The sequence below is a fragment of the Vulpes vulpes genome, chromosome 1, assembly GCF_048418805.1.
Source record: "Vulpes vulpes isolate BD-2025 chromosome 1, VulVul3, whole genome shotgun sequence".
Taxonomy (NCBI): domain Eukaryota; kingdom Metazoa; phylum Chordata; class Mammalia; order Carnivora; family Canidae; genus Vulpes; species Vulpes vulpes.
Window position 1 is genome coordinate 53717248 of NC_132780.1, and position 15121 is coordinate 53732368.

Genomic DNA, 15121 nt, shown 5'->3' on the forward strand with positions numbered 1-15121 from the left:
CCTCACAGTTGATTTCCAGGTCTTTTCTACGTCTCCAGTCTAATTAAATGGCCTGCTGGTTGGGGGTCTGAAGTCTCGGGGCTTCTGTCTTCCTTTTGTCTAATTGTCCTTCTAAACTAATTCCCCGCATTGTCAGACATCACTGTGAGGACAATGCAGACGACTTTCCCAGTGCAGGGAATACCCGGTGCCCAGCACTCTGGTGACAGACGTGTCAGCTCAGGGGACCGTGGCTGCCCTTCGGGAATCAGGGCTGGGAAGCAGTTCTTTTGGGTCGTCCCCGAGGCAGCCTTTCCCCCGTGTCCTTCACCTCTGTTCCCCCCTGTAGCCACTCTGCAGGGGCCTGGTCCAGCTCAGGTGGTGGGGTGCGGGGGTGGAGGTGCAGGGGCAGTGGGGGGCATGGGGGTGCCGGGCGGGGGTGCAGGGGCTGTAGGGGCGGTGGGGTGCAGGGCTGGAGGTGCAGTGGCGGGGGGTGAGGGGTGCAGGGTGGAGGGTGCAGAGGCTGTGGGGGGTGGTGGGTTGCAGGGCGGGGGTGCAGGGCTGGGGGTGCAGCGGGGGGACGAGAGGTGCAGGGCGGGGGTGCAGGGAACCTCCACGGCCCACACACAGGTTAGGGCCGCTCGCCAGCAGCTTCTGTTACCCTTTAGTTCTCTCCACGTGGACGGAATGTTCTCTCCCATCGTGGAACCCGCTCGGCCCCGGCCTGATGACAATTTTCCTCATGGTCCGTGTCCCCGTGGACAGGTGCACCTCCAGGCGGCCCTTGCTCAGGAAGACGGCGTAGTAGGCCTGCGGGGGCGAGAGGTCATGGAGGGTCACGGCGGCCCCTTGGCCCGAGCCCCCACCTGAGAACCAAGGACTCAACACGCCCGTGGGCCATGGACCAAGCGGGAATCGGCATCTGGGTCCCGGCCCAAGGCTCTGCTGTTGGGGGCCGTGCAGTCTGGGCGCAGCAGAAGCACCGGGCCCTAACCCACGGGCCAGGAAGCAAAGGTGTCCAGAAACTCCCTGTCCCCAGAGTCACGGGTGGACAGTGAGTTCCTGGAAATCAGGTCCGACTCCCAGCCTCATGGCCTTTGCGGTGTCGGGCTCCCCTGGGCCCCGTGGGCTGCTGGAGCAGACGCTACCGCCAGCACCCAACTGGTCTCCCACACGCAGAAAGAAGGCAGACAATTTTTCATCCACAAACATGACTGCTTTCTTCTGGCTACTGTTTCCATAGCAACCAGTGTGGTTTTGAGATGAGATTAGGAACCCCAGGGAGCCCGAATGCAGTCCTCGCCCCAAAGCTGAGGCCACGCGTGTTCCCCTGCCTGTGGAGCAGAGGGCACCTGCTGCTCCATCGTCACCCAGCCCTCCGTGAGTCACCTGGGGCGGTGACGGTTGCAATCACACATCGTGGAGTCTCCGATGATTTGCCAAATTGTCCAGGCAGCTGTGTGTCCAACACAGAACATCCAGAGGATCTGAACAAGTGCTCACCATCCGTCAAAGGGGCAACTGCAAACTACCCACTCAATTAAAACGTTCTCAGCTACATTGATTGTTTGGGGTAAGAAACTAACTTTAATAGAACAGAGTCAAAAACAACCCTATGGCTTCAAAATGTCAGCTTTGGAAAATCAAGTACGTCAGTTTAACCAGCCTTGGTTCTACACCAGATGTAAACTATTTAACATTGTTTCCTCTTTCAAAGAGGACTTTACTATGAGATTTTTAAAGATGAATATTATCATTAAAATGTTGAAACATTAACACGTTATTTCCAATTTACTCTGCATTGTAGTACTTAATATTTTCTCATTTTAATTGTTTTAATGGGCGCAGGTTCTAATTCTAAGAACGATCCTGAAAGCTGGTGATTTAAGTCCATTTATTTAGTCTTGATGAGGATAAAAGACAAGGAATTTAGGAGGAAATTTAAATATTAGATGTATCTAGCACTTATTATGTGCATTAAGAAATGAGAGGGAATGACACGTTTTCCTCCCTCTATTCTTTAAAGATTATTTCTATTACAACTATTTGATGCATTCCTCAACATTTAAGAGACATACATGTAAATAATGAAGCCACGTTCACAACTGTACAATTGAATGAATACCAATAAAACTACAATTAAATGAGTGCCACCCAGTTTAAGAATTCCTCCATTGGTATTATGCTGAGTGAAATAAGTCAATCGGAGAAGGACAAACATTATATGGTCTCATTCATTTGGGGAATATAAAAAATGAGTGGGAAGTATCAGGGAGGGAGACAGAACATGAGAGACTCCTAACTCTGGGAAACGAACAAGGGGTGGTGGAAGGGGAGGTGGGCCGGGGGTGGGGGTGACTGGGTGACGAACACTGAGGGGGGCACTTGACAGGATGAGCACTGGGTGTTATGCTACATGTTGGCAAATTTAACACCAATAAAAAAAAAATTTACAAAAAAAAAAAATAAAAGAATACCTCCATCGCCCAGCTTCACCATCTTAGAGGGGACCACTAACACGGATTGTAGTTTTATCAGTGCCTTGCTTTTTAAAAATTATTTTTGAAAATTCACACACACACACACACATATGTATATCTGTAAACAATATGTTTAGTGTTACTTAAATAAATAAATAAATAAATAAATAAATAAATACATACATACATACAATAAATTATTTTTAAGTAATCTCTGCACCCAGCATGGGGTTCAAACTTACAACCCTGAGATTAAGAGTCACCTGATCTACCAACTGAGCCAGCCAGTAGCTCCTGCTTCATGTTACTTGTATTAGAAATCTGTGAAAATGGCATCATACAGTATGTGGTGCATCTTTTTAAATTTCTTTTCAGTTTCTAATATCCATCCATATTGTTAGGTTGCATGGTTTGTTTTTAAAATCAGGAATGGGGATCCCCGGGTGGCGCAGCGGTTTAGCGCCTGCCTTTGGCCCAGGGCGTGATCCTGGAGACCCAGGATCTAATCCCAGTCGGGCTCCCGGTGCATGGAGCCTGCTTCTCCCTCTGCCTATGTCTCTGCCTCTCTCTCTCTCTCTGTGACTATCATAAATAAATAAAAATTAAAAAAAAATCAGGAATGGGTATTAAATTTTGCCAAATGGTTTCTCTGCATCTATTGAGATGATTATATAATTTTTAGGTTTTCTGATATTAAAATACTCTTGTATTCCTGAGATAACCCAAGTTACTCATGGTTTCATATCTTTGAATTTATATTGTTCGGTCTTTATTTTTCATCAGGAAGAGAATAAGATTTATTATATAATAACATCCATGGATAATAGGGATTTGAACCGTGTGGATCTACTTACATGTGGATTTTTTTTAAGATACTGTATTCTCTTCCTTATGATGTTGTTAATAACATTTTTTCTGTAGCTTACTTTCAGAATACAGCGAATAATATACATAACATACAAGTATGTGTTAATTGAGTGACTACATTATGGGTAAGGCTTCCAGTCAGTAGCACACTGTCTTTGGGAAGTGAAGAGTTATATGTGGAATTTTGACTGAGTGGGGGGGTTGGTGTCCCTCACTCCCATGTTGTTCAAGGGTCAACCGTATTACCGACTACTCAATTTTAAATTATAAATGTGACTTTAAAAACACCTAAAATCACAACCACCGCAATCTGGTTGATAAGGATGCATCCATATTTGAGGGCATATTTGTAAAGCGTTCCTTCCATTCTTTGGCAATGGTAGACTAGATAATTCCTATGACCTCTTTCACTAAGAAAAACAAGATTAAATGGAAAAATGTATATATTTAAAAACATAAGATGGAAAGTCCGGGAGGAATATCAAGGCAGGAAAGAGTTATGACACCTAAGAGATCGCTTTTAACAGAATCGTACGGGTGTAGGGTATGAAACTGAGGTTCACACCTGACAATGCAGCTACTCTGTGGGCTTTCTCTCCATGTCAAGAATGAACCTGGGCATAGGCCACTGCCCATGCATGGGTGCGTTAGGCTCTACTTGCTTTCTCCTATCCCATGCCCATTCCCTGCCTTCTCTGTGTCCAGAGAGGGTGGGGTGGTCAGACTTGAAGAGACTGCATCATGTAGGCTAGCAAAACTGGGAAATTGATCCGAGAAGGGATCTAAATTTGAATTTAAGAGACCCTAGTGGGATATCTACAGATGCGGTAAGTAATCAGACTTAGAGATAAGGGGATATTATTGTAATCTGAATACATTGTAAGCTTTCTCCCTTTAAACACACACATGCCGAGCCCATATGAAATACGGGTGCAAATACAAGGGCCCGTGCATCTAGAGCTGACCAACAAGGAAAATCCTTGTGGAGATAACTGTCTTAAAAAAATATGAGAGTGGAAATAAGTGATGCAAATCTAAAACCACAAAGGCAATGTATAAAGCCTAAATGTCTTGCCAGGCTCCTTATAAAATAACTGTCTTCTATAAGCGCAAAGGAAAATGCCCTGCCAACCAGGTAGGAGGGTACCTGTCCAGTTTGCCTTCGTTTCCTCCGGGGTTGGGCTGGCGTCCCTCCACTTCCCAAGAGGATGATCCCAGACTCATTCTTGGTGCTGAAGGACAGGTTGATTTCTGTCCCTACATCAATTGGCACAGGGGGCAGCTCCAGGAAACCAGGCTTGGGGAAGCTGACTGTGTAAACGTTCTGTGGGCAAAAGGGAAAAAAAGAGAAGAAAGCATCAGAAATGAAAATTTAGGGGCACCTGGGTGGCTCAGGTGGATGAGCATCTGCCTTTGGCTCAGGTCAGGATCCTGGGGTCAGGGACTGAGTCCCGCATCGGGCTCTCTGCCCAGCAGAGAGTCTGCTTCTCTCTGTGTGTGTGTTTCTCCCCCTGCTCGTGCCCACTGTCTCTCGAGTGCACTCTCAAATAAATAAAACCTTAAAACAAAAAGAAGTGAAAATGTCGAAATTTCTGTCTCACTCACCCTCCTCCGGGCACTCGGCATCACCATGAAATACATTGTTTTAGAAAGCATGAGACTCAGTTATGTGGAGAGCTTGCAGTAACTGAAGAAATACTATTTCCAGGCATGACTGAACTTTCTGAGCAGTTTGGGTTAAAATAAAAAAATCTGGCCTCTGTTTTTTTTTTTTAAAGGTTTATTTATTTTAGAGAGAGAGCAAGCAGGGGGAGGGGCAGAAGGAGAGGGAGAAAACCCCCCAGCAGACTCCCCACTGAGCATGGAGCCCAATGTGGTCCTGACCTGAGCTGAAACCAAGAGTTGGATGCTCAACCCACTGCGCCACCCAGGTGCCTCTGGCCTCTGCTTTTATTTGAGCACTTTTGATTTAAAATACACACAATTATGACCGACAGATGACATTTTCTTTTGGTGTAGATCTATCTTGCTAAATCGCCCTGGAAAACACTCTGATAATCCCTTGAATACCCTCTATCAACTAATTGTTTCTGTTTTACAGAGGAGTCTGACCATGGTCTATGTCTGCATTTTTCTCCATGATGAGCCCAAGGGAAGATGTCCATGGCTATCAAATGTATAAATACATTCTAGAAGAATAAAAAGTTAGGTGAAAGCTCAATCTGAAAAGTAAACAAACCAAACATTCCAAAGCCCAATTCTCAAAATGAAAATAGTACCATTGTCCCTAATAATAAATTTAAAGCAATAACATTTTAGACAGTAGCAAAGTACAAAAGAGAGAAAGCAAAAATCACCCCCATCTCAAAGCTGATAAAAGCATGGAGCTTTTATCATTCATCCATCTGTTTATCGTGCATGCATGCATTCATTTATTTATTTTTCACAACAAATTGCCCTCTTCCTCTCTCCTCCTCTCTGTATTTAAACGAAACCCCGGTAGGCACATTCTTCTGTAAATTCTTTTTTTCACCACATATGTGGGAGATACCTCTCTCAGAACACAGATCTTATCATCACTTTTAATGGCAGGAGGATTCCACTGCATGAAGGTGCTAGGAAGCAAACCCATGTAGTCGGGCATTTTGAGTGCTTAAAATGCTCATTTTACAAGTGCCGGATTTTGCTGGAGTAAAAGCAAGGCATCCTCTAACGCGGAATATTTTTTCCCCACTGTGTTTCGGGCCCAGTTAAGTGACATAAGTGTTGTAAAATGTATCATCTATTTTCTTTTCCAATTTTCAAATCATAGACTTTTGGATAGTTCAGATAAAAGTACTGCGCAGACTTTTCAATATTTATTTTCACATCATTTCTGCCTCGTATTTCAGTTGTAAAATAATTCCTGGTGACTGAAAAGTACCTTTACAGAATTAGCATTTTCACACATACAGGTTATTCATTTTCTGGACAGTTTTCCATCCTCATGTATATATCTTTTGGACATGGATGAGAGTTAGGCTTTGGAAGATTAAAACTCTCAGTAAAACTTTCTTAAAGAAGTCAGCATGGATCCTTCGAGTTTCCATGCTGTATTTCCCTTATTCCCAAGCATCTCATGATGGATATCTATGGCTAATTCCAAATTGGAGCCTCTAATGATGAAGACCCTAAAAGTTCTGTTCCAGTCTTTAAATCTCATGTCGCAGGGATGGATTCGCTTTTTCTTTCTCCTCCTCCTCCCTTCACTTCCCTGAATCCTACAACCATGCCTTAGAATTATTACAGTGGAGAAAACAGCTAAAATGAACAGTTGTATCATATCAGTGTAATCAAAATTTTATAAGCATGATGCATTTAGCATTGTTTTTTTTTTATAAACCCAAACTTATTGCTTTTAGGATGCCCGTAAACTTCTTGCTACTATTTCCTAATGACTGTTGACTCTTCCTTATAGACATTTTAAGAGAGCAGAGCTGGACCTGTGTTCTGTCTCCTATGAGTCAGCCCCTAGTGAAGAGTCGGGGCAGAGGGGTTCAATGGGACAAGGGGGCTGCTTCTGCAACAAAGAAAAGGTCTGAAGACGCCCAGTAGCAGGGGACTTCGCAGTCCTGCCAAAGATGGTCTTGGTGGACGGTTCCTAATCGGTGCCATTTTCAAAGACACGGAGGTTTGACTTTCAAACGATAGACAAGATGCTAAGCACTAATGTTTATGGTGTACGTGGTTGCTTGTTATTTGTGTAAATTCCTAGTATATTCTGGAAAAAAAAACTTAGGGCTGCTGCACAAAGCTATATGTAATACCTGAAGAGGACGTAAGTCTAAAATAGATGACAAGAACGAGGAAAGGGGAAAAGTAGTACTGGAAAGGAGGAGAGAACCAGAAAAGAGATTAATATTAAAAATACATGTTATGAAGTGTTACACACATGGGGAATTGGTTGACAATTTTGAGTGTTCAATCATACCGTTGCCTACGTTTATGTGACTATGGTGATTTATGGACGTGCTTCAACATCGCTTTGTTATTTAAGCATAGCTAAGACTAGGGTCCCTGGGAATCTAAAATAGGTTAACAAGAGCACCAAAACTACGTAAGTGAAATCAGGTATGGAAGCATTTAGGGAGCCATTAAAAAACCAAACTAACCTCTAGTGAACACCCCTTGGTAACACCAACATAATCAGGACTGCTGAGGATGTTATATGGAGTTCTGGAAATTTCGATATCCTTGAGGCAGCCGGAATATCTCTTCAAATTTACTTCTGGTCTGTTGAAAAGTTACATGGAAAACAAAAAAGTGTGACCTTCAGGGAAATGGCAGTACAGTGTTTGTGATTACAGGGTGCAAGCCACGTGGGGCAGGCTGACACACGGGCAGGCAGGTGTCCCTCAAACCGTCACAGGTGCACACACGTGCTCAACAGACTCTGCCTCCACTACCTCCTGGTTGGGTTACATGGATATTACCCTAATCCTGCAGAAAGAATCTTTATGCAGTTTTTCTTGCTCTCTTTTAAATTAATCTCACCACAGCCTTTAAATTCAAGGTCCAGGAATTAACTGATTTCTTAAGGGCTTCATATATGTAGTGGAATGTGGTTTTTTTTTTTTTTTTTTTGGTACCAAAGAGTAGACAAATGTGTAGGCAGCATGATAAAACTATATACCAAAAAAAGTAAAAAAAAAAAAAGTTGCTCAAAATTTAGGGGGAAGATATCTGTACTCATTTATTTTGAGAAGACAACATTTTTTTCATTGAGGCTTTTTTGCGGGGGGATTAAGGGTAGCCAAAGATTAAGAAAATATTGTATGCTCTTTAAAGCTTTTAACAGAAACAAAGCCAAAGAAACATTCTTTTGGATTACATAGTCATAAAAAAAAATACTGCAACGCTGGATTTACAGATTGACCCCAAAGTCCTTATTGTATTTTGGAGCAATAACAAAATAAAGCGGCCAAAGGTAAAAAACGTACATTTTTTCCAATAAGGTTGAAGATGGCTTCTATACCCTCAAAATAGCATTTGAATGTTTACTTTTTATTCATTACTTCTTAGAAAAATACGAAGATGCTAGCACTCAGTAGGTGCTCAATAAACAGAAGCTGGTAAAATGTCAGTGAGAGTAATTGTTTATTTAGTTGATAGCAGCGCCGTCCAATAGAACTTTCCACAGAGATGGAAATATTCTGTCCAAATCGATAGTTATGTGTCACATGTTGCTACTGACCCTTGAAATGAAGCTCAGGCCAATGAGAAGCTGAACATTGTCATTTTATGTAATTAAAAGTTAACTATTCACTGTGCCTAATGGCTACCATATGGAACAGTCCAGGTCTATTGGGTTAAAAAATCATAATACTTTTTTTGGTGTTAATAAGCATCGGTAATACCTGTCTAATCAACACCAAAATACTATTAGGATAGTGATTAATTCTCTCCTCCTGGTCCCATGATGCCCGGATTCCACTTTTTTGCCTCAATAAAACACATGGAAAGAGGAAAAAGAGGTGGGAACAGAAATCAGATCCTGGTATGTGTATCAGGTGATGTATGTCATGCCAAGTATTTATTCCTTTCTCTCTCTCTCTCTGGAGCCACTTCATTTCTTTGATCATTTCCCCTTATTCCCAATGTCTTCTTCTTCTCTTCAGTCAGTTGGTTATTACGAAGGATGTACCCAACTGGAGGGTGAGGATCTTGCTTATAATATTGTTTATAAAGTGAAGGGAACGGGTGGATTTCCTTCCGAGTATTCATCTTCCTTTAGAGGAGGATGGATTTAGCGCCATTTCTTCAGAGGTCTTATCAATGAAGTAAATCACCTCTAGAAGTCATGTACTTCACTGTTTCATGGACATACAGTGAACTATCTCAAAACACAATGCTGTAGCAGGCTCAACACGAGGAAGAGCATGGGCGATAAGCAATCACGTATGGTGATCAGACTCCTGATGGTAACCACAAGTCCCTGCTTCCTCTATTGGCCTCAAAGGCAGCATTACGAAGCCACACAGTGTCACTCCAGGGGTCTATACATTTCCACCAAAAGCCAGCCTTTGCCTTTGAGCCGTCTCAGCAAATAACACGACTCGGCTCATCACTCCATTGTGACAAAACAACTCGGATTTTGCTTTTTGTATATACTTTCATTTCCATATATTCCACTTTCTGCTATTAGGAGTCTGGCCTTTGCTTTAAAAATGCCTTGGATAAGTTCAGCCATAGTAGCTCCTTTCCAGAAAGACGGCCTAGCTAGGCTCTGCGATACCAAAGCACCAGGCTCTGGCCAGAGTGTGCCAGGCTGCGCACGTCTCTGGGGTATCATCAGCCGCGTACAGAGACCTGCTGCTCATAGCTCTCATGCTGATGCCTTTCTGCAAATGGCATTTAAAACGCTTCTGGGAAGCGAGGGAGGCTGTTCACAAGCTTCTTCACCATTAAGGCAAACACTTGTTTTTAAATATAGTATTTCCAGAGGTGTCTTTTATCTGGCTTCACAGATAATTCTATATCAACATAATGATAATAAGCAGCTTTGCAAAGAGGTGCAAGGGCCCTGTACACGCTTGCGTATCTGCAGGCTTGCAAAAAGCAGCAAGGCAGTGGTGAGCATTCGGGAGCACAGGGCGATGGTTCAGCAGACAGCATGGTGCTACGGAGATCGGAGTCCAGGGTTCAACCCTTCAGACTGTTTTGCTCTGTTCCCCAGACCTACAGGGGCCCCTGAGCCTGACCGGCTTCCCTTGGCGTGTGTGCTGCTGTGTATGTGCACCAGGGGCCACTGTGCGTGGGCAGCTGGAAAAATAAGCAGAGCCAATCTGTCCTCATGGCGGGTGAAATAAGGGAAATCGCAGCCCAGTTCCCGGTGGGTGAGCAGCAGCATCTTTGTAAGTAAGGGACAGCATGAGAACTCAGAATGCAGCCGTACTTGCTCATGAAATGTATGAATAAAGCCGCGTAGGTGCTGCTCTGCTTCTGCACCACCGCTTTATCTAAGAAGCCACGCTTACCCAACCCATGCACTCGAAGAAGACATGCATAATGCATAATTTAAATTTTACCTTGCTTTCATACTAGGTCAAAGGGAAGAGAAAAAACAAACACAATTTACTTATAATTGCATTTTCATTTAGTAAAACAATAAACTTTATTCCTAAGTCTTCTTAAAAAGTATCTCACAGGGATCTTAGGAGGAAGGGAATGTAGCAAAACCCACAGAACAGAAAACAGACATATGCCCTTGGCCACAGTGAAATTAGAATCCAAAGATGACCATTTTCCACACTGCTCTCTTGGGACATTTTTATTTTGATGTCTAAATTTAAAATACTAATTTTAATCTATCTTATGAATGGGAAAATGCACAAACATTACTATGCCATAGTATTCATGAGTAGCTGATAAATATTGCCTCTCAATGAGCTTGCATTTAACACATGTAAAAATACTTTACCTCATCGCTTGAACTTTATCATATTAAGATCCTGTCTGTGGGCAAAATAACAGCCAACTATGAATGCGTGGCTCCTTGCTTAGTCACAGATATGTGTCTAAAGATTATATTGGAATATGTGCCATAGAAATATTGTAGAATGCTGTACTGTGCAAGTAAAAGCATCTTAGCAATACAGACTCATTAGGTATGTAGTCTGAAAACTAATACATAAACCCGTCTCAACTTGGTTAACATACATACTTTTGCAGATAATTCCTAAAAATCACTTTATGATCATTAAAAGAGAGTCATCGCTAGAATAGATAAAGCCATGCCTCCATAGCCTTGCTTTGGCTATATTCAATTCACTTGTAGGGAATTTACTTAATGATCTTGCAAAACAAATCCTAGACTTAAGCAACCATTGGATCCTTAGTATTTCTATGGTGTCTGACACAGAGTAGGTGCTCAACAGACACTTGTTGACTGAATAAATAGATTTTTGAGTCATCACTACATTACTATTCAAATGCATTTGATCTGCAATGATTTTTCTGACCAGATACTTTAGGTTTACATTCCTGCCACAAGTCCATTATAACGTGGATGAATGCAGAGCTGGTTTATGTGCCCCATGAAACGTATTAACTTAAACCCTTGAAAGACTGGAAGTTAGTTGCCTGGTCTATGGGTTTAGGTACATGGAGAAGAGTAAAACCCAGTCTGTATGCTAGCTATCCTAAAATGAGGTATGTGCACTCCACTCATCTGGAAAATAGGAGAACAACTAACTACCATGCTTTTCAATTATTCTGAGATTACCTCCAATCGTGGTGTGTCTTTTTAGAGTAGAAACAACCGAGATAGGACATTTCTAACAACTAAAAACTAACTCAACGAAACTCTAAAACATAGTAGTCTGTATTTGTAGTAAACTCTCATGGTTTAACCAAATCGATTCATTCCATTCTAGTTAAATTCAATTAACATTTATTGAGCATCAAGTGCTTTATAACTTTTATTTCTTACGAGATGTTTTACAACAAGCAGTACATTAATTAAATACCATATGAAATATTTTCTGAGATTTTTTTGGTTGCTGGCATTTATTTTTTGAACTAAACTATGAGCTAATTATATCTCCCCATCCTGCTATCTAAAAAAACATATGTGAAATCTAAAAAAAATGTTGGCACAGGCACGAGAATTCCTAATATAGCTTTAGCATTAGGCATATGGAAAAGCTCCAACATACCATTAACACGCTAATGCTTAGCAATAAACTAGGTTATCCTCACAGTATCCTGGAACACTGACTGATTTTTAGAACACTAAGCAGTGTCAGCCTGCCATTATCTCCAGTTACTATGCAAGAAAAAGGCAATTACAAGATGCACATGCAACTCTAGTCTCTACCTTTAATTACTTTTATGATTCTTTTCATCAGGTGAATATGAGAGAAATAGTGATTTCCATCCATCCCTTCAACAGAGATATCAAATTAATCCTTGGGTTTCTAAATCCAGGTGTTGTTCTAACATGTAACATGATTTTTTTTTTAATTAAGCCTTTCTGCAACTAAAGGTTATGTGACATTCCTGTTGTAATTAAACTTCAGAACTCGAGTGAGCAGAGTGGCCATTTAATTAAAACTTAATCCTTAGCTCTAAATACACACTGAGTTACCTCAAGTTCCTCAGTGTTGGCAGACCACCAAAATATATTTTGTCATCTGCTTTCAAGTCAAGGCCAAAGTTGTTTCCAGAAGATGAAGTCGCTATGTTCTCCTCCTGGTTAGTATCTATATCTACGATTGATATGTTGGCTGTAAAGGAAAGAAAAGGCTTAGATGAGCAAGACCAGCCACATCCGTATCACTGCTGTTACTTCAATATAAACTTACTCTCATTCTCAAATTAACATTGACTTTCTCAAGCGTCTGTACTACACACGTCTATTTAATAACTGCAGAAGCAGCGACACTGATAAAATAAATTATTATCTACAAAAAGGGCATAAAAATAACAGCCAGACAAAGGAAAGGAGAGGCTCTTCTCTGTTTAAACTGTTTTGTACAGAAAGCCGACAGGAACCCCTTATCTCATTGATTTTCTCCCCTTCATTTTGAAGAGCCAGGCTGGGCTCTTTCTGAATTATGTGCTTCTCACCATTATTATTTGTTTAGGCCTAGCCTTCAACCGCTTCCCATATTTTGGACCCTCGATGCACATTGAGGCATCAGTTTATTATCATGAGAGATTTGGCCTCTGAATCTTTGCCTGATAGCGGATCTGAATTAGCAAGGATCTGAAAATGGCTAATTGAACTCATGGATTATACGGGTATTTCTAAAGGTTTATTCTTTGGAATGCTAGTTTCCTGGATATTCCTGGTTCAAATAAATATGACAAACATTGGGTTAAGCAAAATTAAACATATATTTTAATTTTATGACTGCCCAGATCTTTCAACATACTAATATTCAATGTAATGTTCCCACAGGGGGACATAGAGCAAAAAAAAGTATTTCCCAAATTTATTTAACCACGGAGCATTATTATTTTCCCTTAACACATCATCTTTTAGAATAGTGTTCTTTGAGAAACAAAGAAAAATATCAAACTCAAAAAAATTCCACCATAATCGGTAGAAAGTTTCTTAAACATAATTAGCTTATTAAAAAATGACCAAAATAAAATACCAAAGCAATGAATACCTCAAATCCTCAAAGTAGAGCTTTGTAAAAATAAAAAAGAAACACCTGTTAAATAATCATCCTATTAAAAATACTTAGCAAGTCAAGATTTAAAAAATTAATTACTTTCATACGGGCATTAATTTTACATGCACATATCTTATTGACTGGACTGGTGGCTAAAATTAAAAAAAAATTATAAAACCATTTTCAAGACTTTTTCATTCATATTCCTTTTTATCCAGATCAGCAAAGAAGTTTTCATAAGGAGCTGTTGACTGGAACATGGAAATAGCCTCTTTCTACCGATCCGGTACAGATTTTAATGGTGTCTGTGAAAATGAGATGTTGCTTTTCTCTTGCAGGCAAGCCAGCGACTGGAGGTAGTTTTCTCCCTTTTCCCTGAGCGAATATATGCATTTTTAGAAACCATTCTAAGAAAAACTTATTAAAGAGCAGAAATACGTTGAATTGAAACTCACTGGCCCAAGTGTTAACTCCAGTGGTGAGACACAGGGTGGCATATTTTTACTGAGTTAAAGGAAGGGCTTTTCTCTCCCCTTCCTGAGTGATAGCAGTGAAGTGGGTTCTGCTAGGAAATGCTAACACTTGCTTTTATTTCCTGCCCTATTTCTTTCCCTTCCAGAATAGCTATTCACATAAAATTTCAGAGTTGATGAGTTCAGACATCATTTATGGGTAAGCAGGGAAATAAGGGTCTTAGTAAATGCTAGACCAAGAGTAGGGGCTTGGGAAGTCTTTTATAATCAATGCTGAGTTCTTGTAAATGAATTGTTACTTGGTGATTCCTTTATTCTCTTGTTTGGTGAAAATCGAAATGACTGTTCTCCACCTTGTGTCTCTAGCGGTGCACTTGAGGGGAATGGCACATCTCTGGAGGTGGCTGTGGTTCTTCTAACTGAACTCACACAAAACAGCTAATCTGGTCACGGAAAGGAAGGCCTATTTGCATCTGTCTCCCGCTACTCCGTGGAGTCTCATCTTGCTCAAATCCACAGGGACCTCCCCGTGTCCAAACCCGGTGGGGGCTTTTGGTCCTTATCTTAATCCATGTCTATGCAGTATTTGAGGTTGTGAACATTCCCTTCTTTCTAGGAAATATCCTCTTTTGGCTTTCATAATGCCAGCCTCTCTGTCTTGTACCTTAAAGCAACCTCATCCTCAATCTCCTTCTCTGTGACTTATCTCTTTGAGCACTTCTGAAGTGTTATGTTCCCTAATGTGTCTTCATTTGGCTACTTCTTGGATTTTAGCTATCCAGGCAACCTCCCAGTTTATATCTACTTACTATATGTTGACAACTCAGAAATATATATGCCTGGACCTGATTGTTGCCTGGAAACCCACATCCAACAGGTGAGACACCATCATCGGTATATCTTCTCAGATAAAATTCAAACAAAATATATTCCAGATTGAAATGGTTATCTTTCTATACCCAAATCCACATTATTTATTTGGTGGCACCATGATCCCCCCACCCAATCTCCTAAATTAGAGACTCATCTTGACTGTCCTTTCACCGTTCCACATCTCATCAGTCAACAGCCCTGATAATTTTATCTCCTAAACAACACTAATATCTACCCTATCTTCTTAAAATGTTTTTTACCAAACTATAATTGACATAGTTTAAGT

At 41.2% G+C, this 15121-nt stretch overlaps 1 protein-coding gene across 2 annotated transcripts in view; it reads right to left on the bottom strand.

Annotated features, from left to right (window-relative positions):
- The window catches only part of LAMA2 (laminin subunit alpha 2), a 580166-nt gene that overhangs the window by 36644 nt on the left and 528401 nt on the right, over positions 1-15121 (bottom strand). The window contains exons 52-55 of one of the 2 annotated variants that reach the window (XR_012002712.1): positions 12444-12592; positions 7478-7598; positions 4474-4650; positions 641-789 (exon numbers count right to left, since the gene is read on the bottom strand). Coding sequence is in view for 1 of the 2 variants with exons in the window: in XM_072764558.1 (XP_072620659.1) it covers positions 641-789; positions 4474-4650; positions 7478-7598; positions 12454-12592 (586 nt within the window). In the remaining variant the exon portion in view is untranslated. The remainder of the gene's footprint in view (positions 1-640; positions 790-4473; positions 4651-7477; positions 7599-12443; positions 12593-15121) is intronic. The other variant, XM_072764558.1, reaches the window with a different exon arrangement.